Source organism: Pongo abelii, chromosome 18 (genome assembly GCF_028885655.2).
Source record: "Pongo abelii isolate AG06213 chromosome 18, NHGRI_mPonAbe1-v2.0_pri, whole genome shotgun sequence".
Classification (NCBI taxonomy): Eukaryota; Metazoa; Chordata; class Mammalia; order Primates; family Hominidae; genus Pongo; species Pongo abelii.
In genome coordinates, this window is record NC_072003.2 from 2,627,473 (window position 1) to 2,643,760 (window position 16,288).

The following is a 16,288-nucleotide window of genomic DNA, read 5'->3' on the forward strand; positions in this document are numbered from 1 at the left end:
TGCTTTCTATCAACAGGCTCAGTAAATCCCGCAACAGAACAGGGACTGGAGCCCATCCCTTGCCAGTTTCCCGCTGTGCTTAGAATAAAATCCACGGGCCCATGGGTGTGTCCGTGCTGCCCTCTGCGCCCTGGAGCGCAGCTGGCCTGTTCCTCCCTCAGCCTTTGCACCTGCTCTGCTGGTGTCTGGAGCGCTTCGTCCTCAGCAATCCCGGCTGCTTCCTTCTCACTCCTCTGGCTCAATGTCATCTCCTGGGAGAGGTGTGCCCTGAGGACCCTCAATAAAGTAGCTGTCACCCTCCAGACCCACGGTGTGGATCCCCACCATCTGAAACTGTCTGTGTCTGTAATTCTTGTGAGTCTCATGGGTGTCAGGTGGAATTTTTCCTATTTTCCTGGAATTGCAGGCTGGGCCCAAGGCTGAGGACCAAAGACAGGAGGAGTGCTTCTCTGCTCTGCACTCAGGGAGCTGCTGGCAGCTGGGCTGACAGGTGCCACCTTGGAGAACCAGCGCCACCTCACTCCATGCCTCTGCAGGGAACTGGAGACTGGTGGGGAAGCACACTGTAGGTGAAGGCAGTGCAGCGTTTGTGGCGAGCAGCGGTTTGCCCGCTCCCCGGAGGCCACAGGAAGATGGCTTCCCCCACAGGAGGCACCCTCACAGGGCCCTGCTGGCAGTGTCTGCCTTGGGCTGCCTGAACCCGGAGAGTGGGATAGACTGTTCATGGGGTGTCACCCTAATGTCACCTACACCCCACCCTGTCAGTCCAGAGTGAGGCTCAACCCACAGGGGTTGCTTGGGAACTGTTGCCCGTGAGGAGTTGGGTGTTATTATCGGCTCCGCTCTACAGACATGGCAACCACAGTTTAGGGAGGATGCACAGCTTGTCCGCATTTCAAGCAAACAAGTGGCAGAGCTGGACTTTGTGGCAAGGCCTGTCTAACTGCAAAGCTGGACCGTTTCCACAGTAGCCCCTGCCTCCCCTCTCACTCCCTCCCCGGCCGCCGCCTCCGGCTCCGCACCTTTGTCAGGGGTTGGGGGAATGCAGAGAACAGACGAGGCCTTGTTTGCTGCATAGGAGCAGGTGCGGCTTATGATGTACAACAGCAGCCAGCCAGCAGATAGACAACAGGGAAAGCCACTCGGCCGTGAAAACTCACCTCCAGGGTGTGGGCACTCAAGCCCATAAGTGCGCCAGTCTGGGATAGTTTATGTTTTTGATCAGTTCCCATCCCCTTACTTCCTCATCTCAGTTGTCAGTTTAAAGAAAACCTCACTCAGCTGTGAATGCAAGAAAAAAGTTTGGCAGGATATATACCAAAATGTGAATAGCGATTATCTGTATGTAGAAGGGGAGTGGGATTAGAGAGGTAATTCAAACAGAACTCTACATTTTTACTCCCTAATTTTGGTACTATTTGACTTTTTGTGATTTTTGCATTCAAATATCACCGGCGTAATAAAATACTTTTTCTTAACCTAAGGAAACCAATCTGGACCTCATTTTTATGTATGTATTTATTTTTTATTTTTGTTTTTATTTATTTTATTTTTTTTCAGACAGAGTCTTGCTCTGTCACCCAGGCTGGATGGAGTTCAGTGGTGCAATCAGGTCTCACTGCAGCCTTGACCTCCTGGGCTCTGGTGATCCTCCCATCTTAGCCTCTTGAGTAGCTGGGACTACAGGTATGCGCCACCACGCCTGGCTCATTTTTTTTTTTTTTTTTTTGAGATGGAGTCTCACTCTGTTGTCCAGTCTAGAGTGCAGTGGCGCCATCTTGGTTCACTGCAACCTCTGCCTGCCGGGTTCAAGCAATTCTCCTGCCTCAGCCTCCCAAGTAGCTGGGACTACAGTCATGCGCCACCATACCCAGCTAATTTTTTGTATTTTTAGTAGAGACGGGGTTTTACCTGCTGGCCAGGCTGGTCTCAAACTCCTAACCTTGTGATCCACCTGCCTCGGCCTCCCAAAGTGCTGGGATTACAGGCGTGAGCCACTGTGCCTGGCCCGCCTGGCTAATTTTTGTATTTTTTTGTAGAGATGGGGTTTTGCCATGTTGCGTGGGCTAGTCTTGAACTCCTGGGCTTGGCCTCAAAAGATCCTCCCCGTTCAGCCTCCCAAATAGATGGGATTATAGGTGCATGCCACCATGCCTGGCTATTTTTTTTTTTTTTTTTTTTGGTAGAGATGAGGTCTCATTATGTTGCCCAGGCTGGTCTTGAACTCCTGGGCTGAAGTGATCCTCCTGCCTGAGCCTGTCAAAGTGATGGGATTACAGATGTGAGCCACTGTGCTGGCCTGGACCTGGTTTTTATAGATGCCTTAAATGGGTTGTTGCCTTGTGTGCACAGCCCCAGAAATGTCGTGCTGTCTTTTCGAGTGAGGGTTTGGGGAACAAGAAAGAATCCAAGGGCTCCCTCGGGGTCTTTTGCACACGTCCTTAGCTCGGGTGTCCCTCTGAGTCCAGCACATCGCTGGACCATTCGCGGCAGCAAACACAACTTGGGATCCACATCTCCCTAAGGGAACTTTGCAAGGTACACTCACAACTTTTACTGTTTCCAGTTTAATATTCAACCTGAATCTGGGGCCAGCTGAGTGGAGGCTGGTGCTGCTCTGCCCAGCTCCTGTTCTGTTTAGAAACATGTTTATTGCCTTAAGAAGGAGCCGGTTCTTTCACCCAGACAGGATGGGCCTGGAGTTCCTCCAGAGGCTAGTGGGCCCAGAGCTGGGAAGGAGGGATGTAAGCTATGGATAACCGACCGACACATGGAAGATTGTGCAGTGTGACCTGGGCGTGGCCGTGCACATGTGAGTGGACCTGTCGGCCTGACCTTCAGGACCAGGGAAAGGGGGAGCCCTCACTGCCTTCCCTCCCAGGACAAAGCAAACCAATCAATGGTCTTAAGGGTTTCTTTTCTTCTGAGGCCTGGTCCTGCTGTGGGCAAGGTTTTTCCAGTGGGATATATTAAAATCAACTTCGGTGGCTCACGCTTCTGATCTCAGCACTTTGGGAGGCTGAGGCGGGTGGATCACCTGAGGTCGGGAGTTCGAGACCAGCCTGACCAACATGGAGAAACCCTGTCTCTACTAAAAATACAAAGTTAGCCGGGTGTGGTGGCACATGCCTGTAATCCCAGCTACTTGGGAGGCTGAGGCAGGGGAATCGCTTGAACCCAGGGAGGCGGAGGTTGCAGTGAGGTGAGATTACGCCACTGCACTCCAGCCTGGATGACAGTGCGGCACTGTGTCTCAAAAAAATAAATAACTAAATAATTGCTAAAATGGTAAATTTTTTGTTTGTTTGTTTTTTTGAGACAGAGTCTTGCTCTGTCGCCTGGGCTAGAGTGCAGTGGCACAATCTCGGCTCACTGCAAGCTCTGCCTCCCAGGTTCACGCCATTCTCCTGCCTCAGCCTCTCGAATAGCTGGAACTACAGGCGCCCGCCACCACGCCCAGCTAATTTTTTTGTATTTTTAGTAGAGACGGGGTTTCACCGTGTTAGCCAGGATGGTCTCGATCTCCTGACCTCATGATCCACCCACCTTGGCCTCCCAAAGTGCCGGGATTACAGGCGTGAGCCACCGTGCCCAGCCTAAAATGGTAAATTTTATGCTATATGTATTTTACCACACACACAAAAACACAGTGTCGAGGTGCTTTCCCAAGACAGTGTCTCGCAGACGTACGTTTTACACTATGATTTTTACTTTTCACGAACTGTTTTAAAGTAGTATTTGCCTTATAATAGGTAGATGAATGTTCTAGCTGCAAAAGAAACCAGAGTGGTCTGGTCACTTAACCAAAACTTGCTGAAGCAGACCCCTGTGGCACTCTGGGAACTTGTACCATCCCAGGTGGAAAGGTTAGTCTGATGTGCGTGAGCAAACCTTGCACTTTTGTGCCCAGGACGGTATCCTTGGGCCAGGGCAGCCACCTGTTATCCAGAATCCCACAGGGCACATGTTACCCACTCCTTTTATGTTTGCCTAAGCCCAAGGATTGCTGTTCTTGGAGAAACACCAACCACCCCCACCACCCCCACTTGACTTCTGGCCCATTCGGATCCAGAAATGTGCAGTTTTAAAGCTGCAGCACCTTCCATTTAGGTCCCAGCTCTCCCTCTGGAAACGCGCCTGCTCCTCACCAGAGATTCCTCCCTGGAGCATCTGCCTGAAGCATAGCTTTCAAGCTGGTGGTTTTAGAAAGTTAAGAGCTGGCTTCAGAATTCCAACAGGGTGGGACAGCATAGGCTGTGACTTTCATACCACGCGCAGCTGGTTAAAGAAAACTGGGAACGGGCCGGGCACGGTGGCTCACGCCTGTAATCCCAACACTTTGGGAGGCCGAGGTGGGTGGATCACGAGATCAGGAGTTCGAGACCAGCCTGGCCAACATGGTGAAACCCCATCTCTACTAAAAATACAAAAACTGGCTGGATGTGGTGGCGGGTGCCTGTAATCCCAGCTACTCAGGAGGCTGAGGCAGGAGAATCACTTGAGCCCGGGAGGCAGAAGTTGCAGTGAGCCGAGATTACGCCACTGCACTCCAGCATGGGTGACAGTGCAAGACTCCGTCTCAAAAAAAAAAGAACTAGAATGAAGCATCTCTTTGCTCAAAGTGATCTTCTCAACTGGAGGCTCCTTTTCAGAAGGCCCCCAGGGTGCAGGGTGGTGTTTGGGAGCCTGGGGTGGACCATGCTCGAGTGGAAAGGTGTTTTCAGCAGTGTCAGACTCTTTTTGGTAGAGATGGGGTCTCACCATGTTGCCCAGGCTGGTCTTGAACTCCTGGCCTCAACTAGTCCTCCCACCTTGGCCTCCTGAGAGGCTGAGATTATAGATACGAGCCACTGTGCCCAGCCCAGGGCCAAGCTCTTGAAGCCCTTCTGGGAACTCTATCTCTACCCTCTCATTACTCAGAATCTGTGTGACCTATTCCAGTAACTTCATAAGTTCTGTGAAAAGAAGGTATACTCCAAAGTTTGTAATGGCTTCTCAAAAGTCACTTAAGTGGAAGCCCTTCTAATACTTACACAAAGATTAAGACAAATAATGTGGCTGGGCAACGTGATTCTCACTTGTAATTCCAGCATGGTGGGAAGATCACTTGAGGCCTGCGGTTCAAGGCCAACCTGGGTGACAGAACAAGACCCCATCACACACACACACACAAAATAAATCATAATAATAATAATAAAAAACAAAAAAACAGGCCAGGAGCACTGGCTCACGCTTAAACCCAGCACTTTGGGAGGCTGTGGTGGGTGGATTGCTTGAGATCAGGAGTTTAAGACCAGTCTGGGTAACATGGCAAAATCTCATCTCTACTAAAAAGAGAAAAAATTAGCTGGGCGTGGTGGCGCCTAACTGTAGTCCCAGCTATAGCTGAGGTGGGAGGATCACCTGAGCCCAGGAGGCAGAAGTTGCAGTGCGCCGAGATGGTGCCATTGCACTCTAGCCTGGATGTCAGCTCAAGACCTTGTCTCAAACAAAACCAAACAAGGCCGGGCACGGTGGCTCATGCCTGTAATCCCAACATTTTGGGAGGCCAAGACAGGAGGATTGCTTGAGCCCAGGAGTTCAAGACCAGCCTGGAGAGCATAGCGAGACCCCGTCTCGATAAAAAAATTAAAAATTAGGCCGGGGCGGTGGCTCTCATCTGTAATCGCACACTTTGGGAGGCCAAGGCGGGCACGTCACGAGGTCAGGAGTTTGAGACCAGCCTGGCCAACATGGTGAAACCCTGTCTCTACTAAAAATACAAAAAATTAGCCAGGCATGGTGGTGCATGCCTATAGTCCCAGCTACTCAGAAGGCTGAGTCAGGAGAATCGCTTGAACCAGGGGCGCGGAGGTTGCAGTGAGTGGAGATCGTGACACTGTACTCCAGCCTGGGCGACAGGGTGAGACTCCATCTCAAAAAAAAAAAAAAAATTAGCTGGGCATCGTGGTGGACACCTGTCATCCCAGCTACTCAGGAGGCTGACGCAGGAAGACTGTTCAAGCCATTCAAGGCTGCAGAGAGCAGGGTCACGCCACTGCACCACGCTCCAACCTGGGCAACAGAGCGAGACCCTGTCTCAAAAGAAAAGAAAACTACATCACATTCAAAAAAATACGTTCTTTAAAATGTGAACCTTGAAACACAGATGCTAAAAGTGTTTTTTTAATCCTGCAGGGTATGAGATGGCAGACAGGTTTGCAGAAAACCCTCAGAAAGGGGGCTGGAGGATTTAGCCATTTTGTCCTCCCCTTCCGGCAGCCCAGGGCCTCCTCCCGAGCACAGCGGCGCTATGGACTCTCCAGGATACAACTGCTTCGTGGACAAAGACAAGATGGACGCTGCCATCCAGGACCTGGGGCCCAAGGAGCTGAGCTGCACTGAGCTGCAGGAACTAAAGCAGCTGGCGCGCCAGGGCTACTGGGCCCAAAGCCACGCCCTGCGGGGAAAGGTGTACCAGCGCCTGATCCGGGACATTCCCTGCCGCACGGTCACACCCGACGCCAGCGTGTACAGCGACATCGTGGGCAAGATCGTGGGCAAGCACAGCAGCAGCTGCCTGCCGCTGCCCGAGTTCGTGGACAACACGCAGGTGCCCAGCTACTGCCTGAATGCGCGCGGCGAGGGGGCCGTGCGCAAGATCCTCCTGTGCATCGCCAACCAGTTCCCCGACATCTCCTTCTGCCCCGCCCTGCCGGCCGTGGTGGCCCTGCTGCTGCACTACAGCATCGATGAGGCCGAGTGCTTCGAGAAGGCCTGCCGCATCCTGGCCTGCAATGACCCTGGCAGGAGGCTGATCGACCAGAGCTTCCTGGCCTTTGAGTCGTCCTGCATGACGTTTGGGGACCTGGTGAACAAGTACTGCCAGGCGGCCCACAAGCTGATGGTGGCCGTGTCGGAGGACGTCCTGCAGGTCTATGTGGACTGGCAGCGCTGGCTGTTTGGGGAGCTGCCTCTCTGCTACTTCGCCCGGGTCTTTGACGTCTTCCTGGTGGAGGGCTACAAGGTGCTGTACCGTGTGGCGCTGGCCATCCTCAAGTTCTTCCACAAGGTGAGGGCCGGGCAGCCGCTGGAGTCGGACAGCGTGAAGCAGGACATCCGCACGTTCGTCAAAGACATCGCGAAGACAGTGTCCCCCGAGAAGCTGCTGGAGAAAGCATTCGCCATCCGCCTCTTCTCCCGCAAGGAGATCCAGCTCCTGCAGATGGCCAATGAGAAAGCCCTGAAGCAGAAGGGCATCACCGTGAAGCAGAAGAGGTAGGTCCCCGGCAGCCTGTGAGGGGCACACCCGGGGTAGGGGGCTGGGGCAGGACGAGTCTGGCATGAGCTCATCCTGCTGGCCTCCAGGCGGCCTCTGCCCATGGTCCACCCAGCCATCTGTGCATGGCTGGAAAGACACTGAAACAGGAAGGGCCTTCCCAGTTACAGCCACAGACGAGGGACATCGGGTCCTATCCTCTGGGACCAGGCCCACGGCTGAGATGAAAGCTGATGCTGGCCATGGGGTCAGAAGGCATCGCGGGAGGCCAGGGTCATTTCAGGGCAGCCCCTGCTCCACCCCTCCAGCTCTGGGTTCCGTGGCTGGTCTCTGCTGTGTCTGCTGGGCGTGGCCTCCCCACCTGGAGCACAGCCCCAGGGGAGCAGGGTCAGGAGTTCATGGTATCCTGTGTGGATGTGGCAGCCGGCGCTGTGATGGTGCCACGCTGCGGCCTGTTGGCGTGCAGCCCTCTTTCTTCTGGGCCAGCAAAGGCCTGTCGGGGGATCGGTACTCACACTAACCTCTCTTGTCTGTTTTATTTTTCTTCTCCATGTCCGTTGCTTTCTCCTGTTTTTCAGTGTGTCACTTTCTAAAAGGTAGGTCTGAAACTGTATCTGCACACCTGGCCTCTGTCTCCACCAGGCTGACTCTAGGTCAGCTGCTTGCTCTGGATCCCAGGGCTGCTCTCGTGGGCCAGCTTCAGCAGCGCTGCCTCTGAGCTGGACTGATGCTCAGGCGCCTTCTGTCTGTCTGTCTGCCTGCCTCCCTGCCTATCTGCCTCTGTCATGCTCTCTGCTGGTGTTTGGCTCACCCTGAAGCCTTGTCTTGCCAGAGCAGTTGCTCGCTGTCCTGATTTCTTAGAGAAAAGGTGCATTGTCCCCATCCAAGCTGGGCACTTTCCCTTCCGTAATGGGTGGGAGGTGGGGCTCCTGGGAACTTTCTCCCCGTTGGGCACCTAGAACCCGGCCCTAAACCAGGGCCGGGGCAAGCAGGCGAGAAGTTCCCTCTGGGCTTAGTTCCAAAGAGGCTCTGGGGCATACCTCGGGGGGCATGGCCTGGCCCCAGACGTGCCTTTGGGCTCTGACCCCTGCTCGCTCCCCTCAGGCAGTTTGTACACTTGGCCGTCCACGCAGAGAACTTCCGCTCGGAGATCGTCAGCGTGAGGGAGATGAGAGACATCTGGTCCTGGGTCCCCGAGCGCTTTGCCCTGTGCCAGCCCCTTCTGCTGTTCTCCTCCTTGCAGCACGGGTACAGCCTGGCCAGGTAACACCCCAAGGGGCCAGAGCGGGCGGCAGAGCCGCCCAGCCACGTGTCCTGCCCACAGAGGCTGGAAATGGGCCTCAAACCTCGGCACCTGGTGAGGCCCTGCTTCTTCCTGTGGGGCCTAAGAAACAGGGTCCCTTTCTGGGCTTCTGTCCTCCCCAGGCCACCCAGACTTTGGGGGTCATGGCAGGCGTGCCACAGCTTGGGGCCGTGCAGGCGTCATGAAGACGCCTGGGAGGCAGGATCCCCACCTCGGAGCTCACAGCATTGTCTTGGTTGGGGGACCATGTGGGCGGCAGGTCCCGGCTGTGCTCACTCCCCACCCTGTCATCCACATGGTGCTCTGTCAGGGGCCCGGGGCATGCTGCCCTCCAGGTGCAGCCAGGGAGCCTCCCTCCAGCCTTGGACAGCATGTGGCCGTGGGAGGTCTGGGTTGGGCCTGGGGTGACCTGGAGGTGAGGCAGGCAGAGCTGGTCCAGCCCCCACCCAGCACCGTTCACAGGTTCATAACAATGCAAGCATTTTGGCACAGCTGGAGCCACTTCTCCTGGCCCTGCCAAGGACACCAGCCAAGCTCTGGGTGCCACGTTGGCAGACCCGGGCCTCTGGCTCCCACATGCCCGGGCTTCGAGGATGGTCCAAATCTCCCCACCCCAGGGACCTATTCCTCTGGTTCCTACTTCCCCAGACCCTGGTGCTTGGCTCTGCACTGGGGCCTTCTGCTGCAAGGCCTCTCCCCTGAGTCACACCAGGGCAGGCTGTCCTGGGGATGGCAGAGAAGGGCCAGGTGAGAAGAACACCTGGGTGAGGGTGTTGTTGGGACCCAGAGAGAAGGAAGCACAGTTCCCAGGTCTTCGCCCCAAGACAGCCAGGGCCAGCGGAGGCTGCAGGAGGCGGCTGGGAGGGTGTGCAGGGTGACAGCTGGCATGCGTGTCTCTACGCCAGGTTCTACTTGCAGTGTGAAGGACATGAGCCTACCCTCTTGCTCATCAAGACCACGCAGAAGGAGGTGAGCAGGGGCCCTGGAGCCAGGGCTGGCTCTGATGGGCTCCAGGGTCTAGGCCTCCTGGGCTGGAGCCAGAGTCAGAGCGTGGGTATGGCCATCACATGGGGCTTATCTCACACTCAGGGCCACAAGGGGAAATGAGACTATCCTCAACACAGCCCCCGCCCACCCTCATTGCCAGCCCCAAGCCAGGGGCAGGGTGCACACACCCGCAACACTGCCTTTCCCACACCACCCCTGCCCTGGGGTGGGGGTGGGAGACGGCGATGCCTGCACCCCCACCTGTGACCTGGGACAGGCCCGTCAGTAGTCTGGAGCACAGGAACGCTCCTGGGGGCCTGCGGGCACAGCCTCACCCAGACCTTTCCCCCAGGTGTGTGGCGCTTACCTGTCCACAGACTGGAGCGAGAGAAATAAGTTTGGAGGCAAACTGGGCTTCTTTGGGACCGGAGAATGCTTTGTGTTTAGGGTGAGTGGGGCCAAGTGCCCCCAAACCCCCATGCAGACCCTGTAGCTGCATCCCTCCAGGAGCAGCCGCCTGCCCTGGGGACACTGTTGGATGTCACCATGGCAGTCACCCAGCAGCGTCATCGCCCTGTGTGCTTCCGGGTTTGATCATTCAGCCGCGCGCTGCTCCAGGGCAGGGGGCCTCATCTGCTCCAGCCACCACCTCCCCAGCCCCTGGCTCGGGCTGCACCCACCTTGGGCTCTGGGTGCAGATTCGTGGGATGAAACGGGTTGTAGCTCTGGGGCAGAGGGGCCTGCGAACGCCTGCGCCAGCTTCTCACACTCCCTTTCCACCCCAGCTGCAGCCTGAGGTGCAGCGCTACGAGTGGGTGGTGATCAAGCACCCCGAGCTGACCAAGCCCCCACCCTTGATGGCTGCCGAGCCCACCGCCCCACTCAGCCACTCCGCCTCCTCAGACCCTGCTGACCGCCTCTCGCCCTTCCTAGCCGCTCGCCACTTCAACCTGCCCTCCAAGACCGAGTCCATGTTCATGGCGGGGGGCAGCGACTGCCTCATCGTCGGTGAGCGCCAGCAGACGGGGCCCTGGGATGAGGATGCGGGGTCCGGGCAGCTGAAGCTGCTGCACCCAGACCTCCCTGACCAGGGTGGCAGAGAAGAGGCCCTGGGTGTTAGGGTGGACCAGACATGATGGGTGGGAGGGGGCTGGAAGAGAGGGACCAGCCTGGACAGTTGGTCCTGGGGGCTATGGAGGGTCAAGGGTCTGTGTGGTTTCAGAGAGGCCCGTGCAGGGCAGGACAGCTGAGACAGCAGGTGAGGTGCCTGGGGCAGTGCTGATAGGGCAGTCAGGCCGCCGCTGACCTGAGCATCCTGCAGGGGGAGGAGGCGGCCAGGCACTCTACATCGATGGGGACCTGAACCGGGGCCGCACAAGCCACTGCGACACCTTCAACAACCAGCCCCTCTGCTCCGAGAACTTCCTCATTGCTGCCGTGGAGGCCTGGGGCTTCCAGGACCCTGACACCCACTGACGGCCTGTGCCACGGTGACTGAGCTGCGGTGGGGTGGTGGGCCGAGGCTGGGCTGCCGCCTCGGGCAGCAGAGAGCAGATGAGACCCCCATGTGGTAGGCAGGGTTGGGGGACAGTAGGACCCCATGGCCAAGCCTGGCGTTGCCTGGACCTGCTGCTGCCTCTACCTGGAGTTTGGGCTGGGCTTTCCCAGTCCACCTGGATCTGGGTCAGAGCTGGAGGGGCTGCCGTGCCCCCAGCCCCACCCAGAGCTGGCATAGGAAGTACCTTCCTCCTCTGTGGAGGCTTCCTTAGCCCAAGGCCTTGGGAGTGTCTGGGTCTTGCCGCCCCTGAGCCTCTCTATGCAGCCTGAGCCCCTGGGCTGGGAGTGGAATGGCAGTGGGAACGTGCAGCTAAGGGTGGGCTTGTGGTGCCCCCTGCTGGTGCCGCATAGCATCGCGCCCTCCCGAGCAGGGCCCTGCAGCCTGGCTGGCTGGCGACTGAATCCTAGCGTAGATCCTGAGAACAGACTGGCACCCTTGGGCCTGCCCCCTGGCGAACCCCACCCCCTGTCCCGGGCCTTTGCCCCAATTGCCTCCCCAGGCCTCCTGGGCCACCTCTCACAGTAACCCTGCTTGGCCGCCTCTCAGGCTCCCCTGGGCTGTGTTTGGGAGCTGCTGGGCGGGAAAAGGAGGGTGGGATTTGTGCTGGGCTCCACCCCCAGGGAGGGTGGGAGCTGGAGGGGGATGTCACATGTCCTTGTGTTTCTGCAGAGCCTGAAGCTTTTGCTGGGCCTCCCTGCGTGTTCCCATCTGAAGAGGCGGCCCCGGGAGAGGCCCTCAGGGACCGACCCAGACCAGCAAGCTCCATTTCCAGGGGTCTGCCCAGAGAAGCCTGGACCCAGGGGGCTTCTCAGCCCCCCTCCCTTCCAGCCCAGGCCTCCTTGAGCTCCTGTAGCCTCTGCAGCTGCCCATTTCACCTCTTTGTCATTGTAATGACCTGGGGCCCAGGGTCACGCCCAAGCCCCTCTTTGTGGCATGCTCATCTCAGTGCAGCCCCAGCTGCTTCTCTGCACCAGGCCCTGTGCCCTCCCCTGGCCCTGGCCACACAGCACCTCCTTGGCCACCTTGCATGGATGCATGTCCTCCCTCTGTTCCTCTTGTGGTGCTGTGGCTGGCCACGTGTCAGGGTTTTCTGTGAGCCTCTCACCTTACAGCCCCTGGGCCCCTGCCCTGCCTGAGCCCTGCGCTGGCTAGACGCAGGTTGGTGCCAAGGGAGGCCTTGCCTCTGGGCACTATGGGGGCGGCCCCTGCCTTTGACCTCCCTCCATGCCCCATGACCTTCAACTGGTCTTGAGGGTCTGGGCACCACGGAGGGGACAAGGGAGACACAGGCCCAAGTGGAAGCCTGGGTCACAGAGGCAGGTACCAGCAGTCCTGCCCCCACCCCCGTCCCTGCTGGCCTCCAGCCATTGCCACTTAGAGTCCCCTGCACCGTGCCACTGTCCATCCCCGCACCATCGCCTGCTCCTCCCATGGGGCTTTAGCCTCCCCTGACCATCTGCTCACGTAGCCTCTGACGGGGCCCACGGTGGTGCAGGAGGAAGGACCGGGAACCCTGTGTGGCTTTGGGCAAGCTGACAAACCCGTCTGGAACTCAGTTTCCCCAACTGTGAAATGGGGCCAGTCCCCATGCCCTGCTGTCCTCCTCACAAGACTGTTGAGAGCCTCGCAGGGGGACAGGGTGAATCCCTCTCATGGGGAGAGGTATGGGAGGGAAGTCGCCACTCATCTCAGCCCACCGCAGCCCTCCAGGCCCCCGCCTGAGCCCCTGAGGCCCTCCTCTGTACCGCCAGCTTTGGTGTTCATTAAACATGGTCTTGCTGCATCAACTCCAGGGCTCCAAGCCGAGTCTGATCTCTTCAGCCAGAGGGGCCTCCGGGGCCTTCCTGGGCCTATAGCCAAGCAGGTGTGGGAGGCTGCCCGCTGCAGTGCTCACCCACATTCTATGACTGGAATGCTGCAAGCCTCTTCCAGAGGGAGCCCTCCAGGAGCAGGGAAGTCATATCCGTGGACCATTTGTAGGTTTCCGTCTGCAAACTTCCTGAACTGGGTGGTGATTTTTCTGGCGAGTTAAGTCCAGCAGGTTCTGCATGGCTGCCCCAGGGGGCCCCACCCCAGCCTTCCAGTGATCTGGACCAGGAAGACGGATTGCTGCTGGGTCATGATTTCCACATCATGAGCGAAGTTCTTTGTTTTTTGTGTGCATGCAAAATATTGTTTCTTTAAATTTAATATCTTTTCCTAACTTTTCTACTAACCTAGAAGGTATGTGTGATTATTATCTTTTTTATTCTTATCACTGTACTTGTTATTATCTGATATTAGGTATTCCCAAATAGAACATAATTTATTTTGTTAATGTTCTCTATTTCTTCTTGATTATTTATTAGCTTTGGATGTTAAAAATTAGCCAAAAGTGGCTGCTCTGCCTATGAAGTAGCCATTCTTTGTTTAAAAAAAAAAAGCCAACATTTGATGAAATTGCATAATAAATTATCATTTGTTTTTAGAAACATTCAAACAATTGTTTTTTGATTTTTTTTTTTTTTTTTTTGAGACAGAGTCACCCAGGCTGGAGTGCAGTGGCGTGATCTTGGCTCACTGCAATCTCCGCCTCCTGGGTTCAAGCGATTTTCCTGCCTCAGCCTCCTGAGTAGCTGGGATTACAGGCATACACCACCACACCCAGTTAATTTTTTTTGTATTTTTAGTAGAGGCGGGGTTTCACCATGTTGGTCAGGCTGGTCTTGAACTCCTGACCTCGTGATCCACACACCTCGGCCTCCCAAAGTGCTGGGATTACAGACATGAGCCACCGCGCCTAGCCTATTTTTTTATTTTTTTGAATAGACCACTTTGTGCTGAATAAATGTTTAACATTTATTTTTAAAACAGCAATTGAACCTAATTTAAAATAGTTTATTAAATGAATTCATTAAAGCAGATGATATGCCTTTGGGGCTTCAGAAAATCAGTTTAAACAAAAGAACTTATGAGAGTAAGTCATTTGTACTTGAATTTTTTCAGAGTTTTAATGGACTAAAGTATTTTAATTTTTCTATTTTTGTAAGCCGCGTACTTCATTTTTTGAGTTTTTCAGTGGAATTTGTTTTAAAACATTTTGAAGATTTCAGAGGCCTTCATATTTCTCTTATCCACTTTCTGAACCCATAAAGCCTTTGCAGTCTCCTTGAGTAGTTTATATTTAATAATTTAGTTGTGTACCTTTTTATTTTGAAGTAATTTTTGATTTGCAGAAGAGTTGCAGAGACGGTACAGGGTTTCCATGTACCCTCACCTTCCCCCATGTCAATATCAAAACAAAGAAATAAGCATTGTTGCATTGCTGTTAACTAAACCACAGGCCTATTGAGATTGCCCCATTTTTTTTGTTGTTGTTGTTTTTGTTTTTGTTTTTTTGAGACAGAGTCTCACTCTGTCGCCTAGGCTGGAGTGCAGTGGTGCGATCTCGGCTCACCGCAAGCCCCGCCTCCCGGGTTCATGCCATTCTCCTGCCTCAGCCTCTTGAGTAGCTGGGACTACGGGCACCCGCCACCACTCCCGGCTAATTTTTTTATATTTTTAGTAGAGATGGGGTTTCACCGTGTTAGCCAGGATGGTCTCGATCTCCTGACCTCGTGATCCGCCCGCCTCAGCCTCCCAAAGTGCTGGGATTATAGGCGTGAGCCACCGCGCCCGGCCGAGATTGCCCCGTTTTTTCCCACTGTCCAGGAATCGATTTAATTTTTACAGTTATTTACATTCTCACATTTTTACTAAGTCCAGAATGTCATCAAACTCATAAAACCACTGGTCAAAAAAACCCAAATGGCCACTAATTAGGCAATATAGCACCTGCCTCAAATTTGGGTTCATATGGATTTTTTTTTCTCCCTTTTTGTGGAGAACATAGTCTTGCTGTGTTGCCCAGGCTAGTCTTGAATTCCTGGGCTCAAGCGATCCTCCCGCCTCTGCCTCCCTAAGTTCTGGGATTACAGGCGTGAGCCACTGTGCCCAGCTCATCTGGATTCTTGCTGGTTCTCTTTCTCAGCCTAAATGTCTTGTTTGCATGGAGAAATTATCAAATGAAGCAGGAGTGCCAAACAAGCCTCATAGGCTCTTCACCCTACAACATCTATGTTAGGTAGAAAAGTATGTGGATTTTTAAAAATAATCTGGTATAAAGAGTTTTTAAGAACTATCTTCATCATCTTAGTATCAGATTGTGCTTGAGAAGTTAGGTACAATGTAATGTGATTCATTGCTAAAAACAAAATGCCTCCCACAATTGCAGACTCACTTGTTTTACCAAACTATGGAATTTGTCAACATCTTTGCTTGGGACCAAGGAAGCAAAGTCAGTGGATACCATGTCCTGTAGACATGTGACCTGTGATAAGGCACAGACAACACGAACTGGCAAAAACATTGGCATTTGGTCAAATGCTTATGAGCTAAGGATCGAAGGGAAAAAATAGTTGTGTGAATAATTTTACCTCTTAGTTCTTATGAAGGATGGTTATCGGGCTGGAAAAATGTTTATTGGACTGATGCTTTGGAGCCTCTCAATGAATGTAATAAAAAAAATGTGTAGTGAGCACAAATTTATGGATTTGCAGCACAATCCAACTTTGAAAATGTGAAAATAAGTGAGTTAGTGATATGTTTGGTTGGTGTTAATTTGAGTCCTAAATAAAATCGAGAACTGGTAAAAAGAAGGTCACTGTGAAATAACTTGCTATGAGAAGGCTTAGAGGGATGGGAAGTCCTGGACGCCTCTTCTCCAGGGTGTTGGAGGAGAGAGGGAGGTGCTAGGTTGACAAGACCGCATCTGCGCATTGTGGTCACCAGTGAGTCTCTCCACTGAGGCGACAGGTACATGTCTGTCGCATTTGCAGCCATGGCCGATGAGAACAGCAGCATTCCCTGATGTGTCTTGTTTTCTTTTGTTCGTAGTGCCTGCTGTGTGGACAACTACACTCAGCAAAGTTTTAGGGAGACTTAGCGGAGCCACTATGAAGAATCAGTGTCAAACGTTTCATCAGGAATCCCTGTCAAGGCCTGGTGTGGTGGCTCACACCTGTAATCCCAAGACTTTAGGAGGCTGAGGTGGGTGGATTGTTTGAGGCCAGGAGTTTGAGACCAGCCTCGACAGCACAGGGAGACTCCATCTCCACAAAAAAAAGTGAAGAACCCCTGTCGTGTTAAACCGAGTATCAAAAAG

General features: G+C 54.2%; 1 protein-coding gene across 8 annotated transcripts in view; it reads left to right on the forward strand.

Moving 5' to 3' along the window:
* TBC1D24 (TBC1 domain family member 24) overlaps positions 1-15,782 on the forward strand; it is a 30,530-nt gene extending 14,748 nt beyond the window's left edge. For 3 of the 8 annotated variants that reach the window (XM_054534603.1, XM_054534601.2, XM_063717509.1), the window contains exons 2-7: positions 6,178-7,257; positions 8,363-8,521; positions 9,467-9,530; positions 9,901-9,996; positions 10,334-10,556; positions 11,776-15,782. In XM_054534603.1, coding sequence (XP_054390578.1) covers positions 6,293-7,257; positions 8,363-8,521; positions 9,467-9,530; positions 9,901-9,996; positions 10,334-10,556; positions 11,776-12,242 — 1,974 coding nt within the window. In that variant the 5' untranslated portion in view covers positions 6,178-6,292 and the 3' untranslated portion in view covers positions 12,243-15,782. Of the gene's footprint in view, positions 1-6,177; positions 7,258-8,362; positions 8,522-9,466; positions 9,531-9,900; positions 9,997-10,333; positions 10,557-10,869 lie in introns of all 8 variants that reach the window. The other 5 variants (XM_024233938.3, XM_063717510.1, XM_054534606.2 and 2 more) reach the window with 4 other exon arrangements.
* Positions 15,783-16,288: the final 506 nt, after the last annotated feature.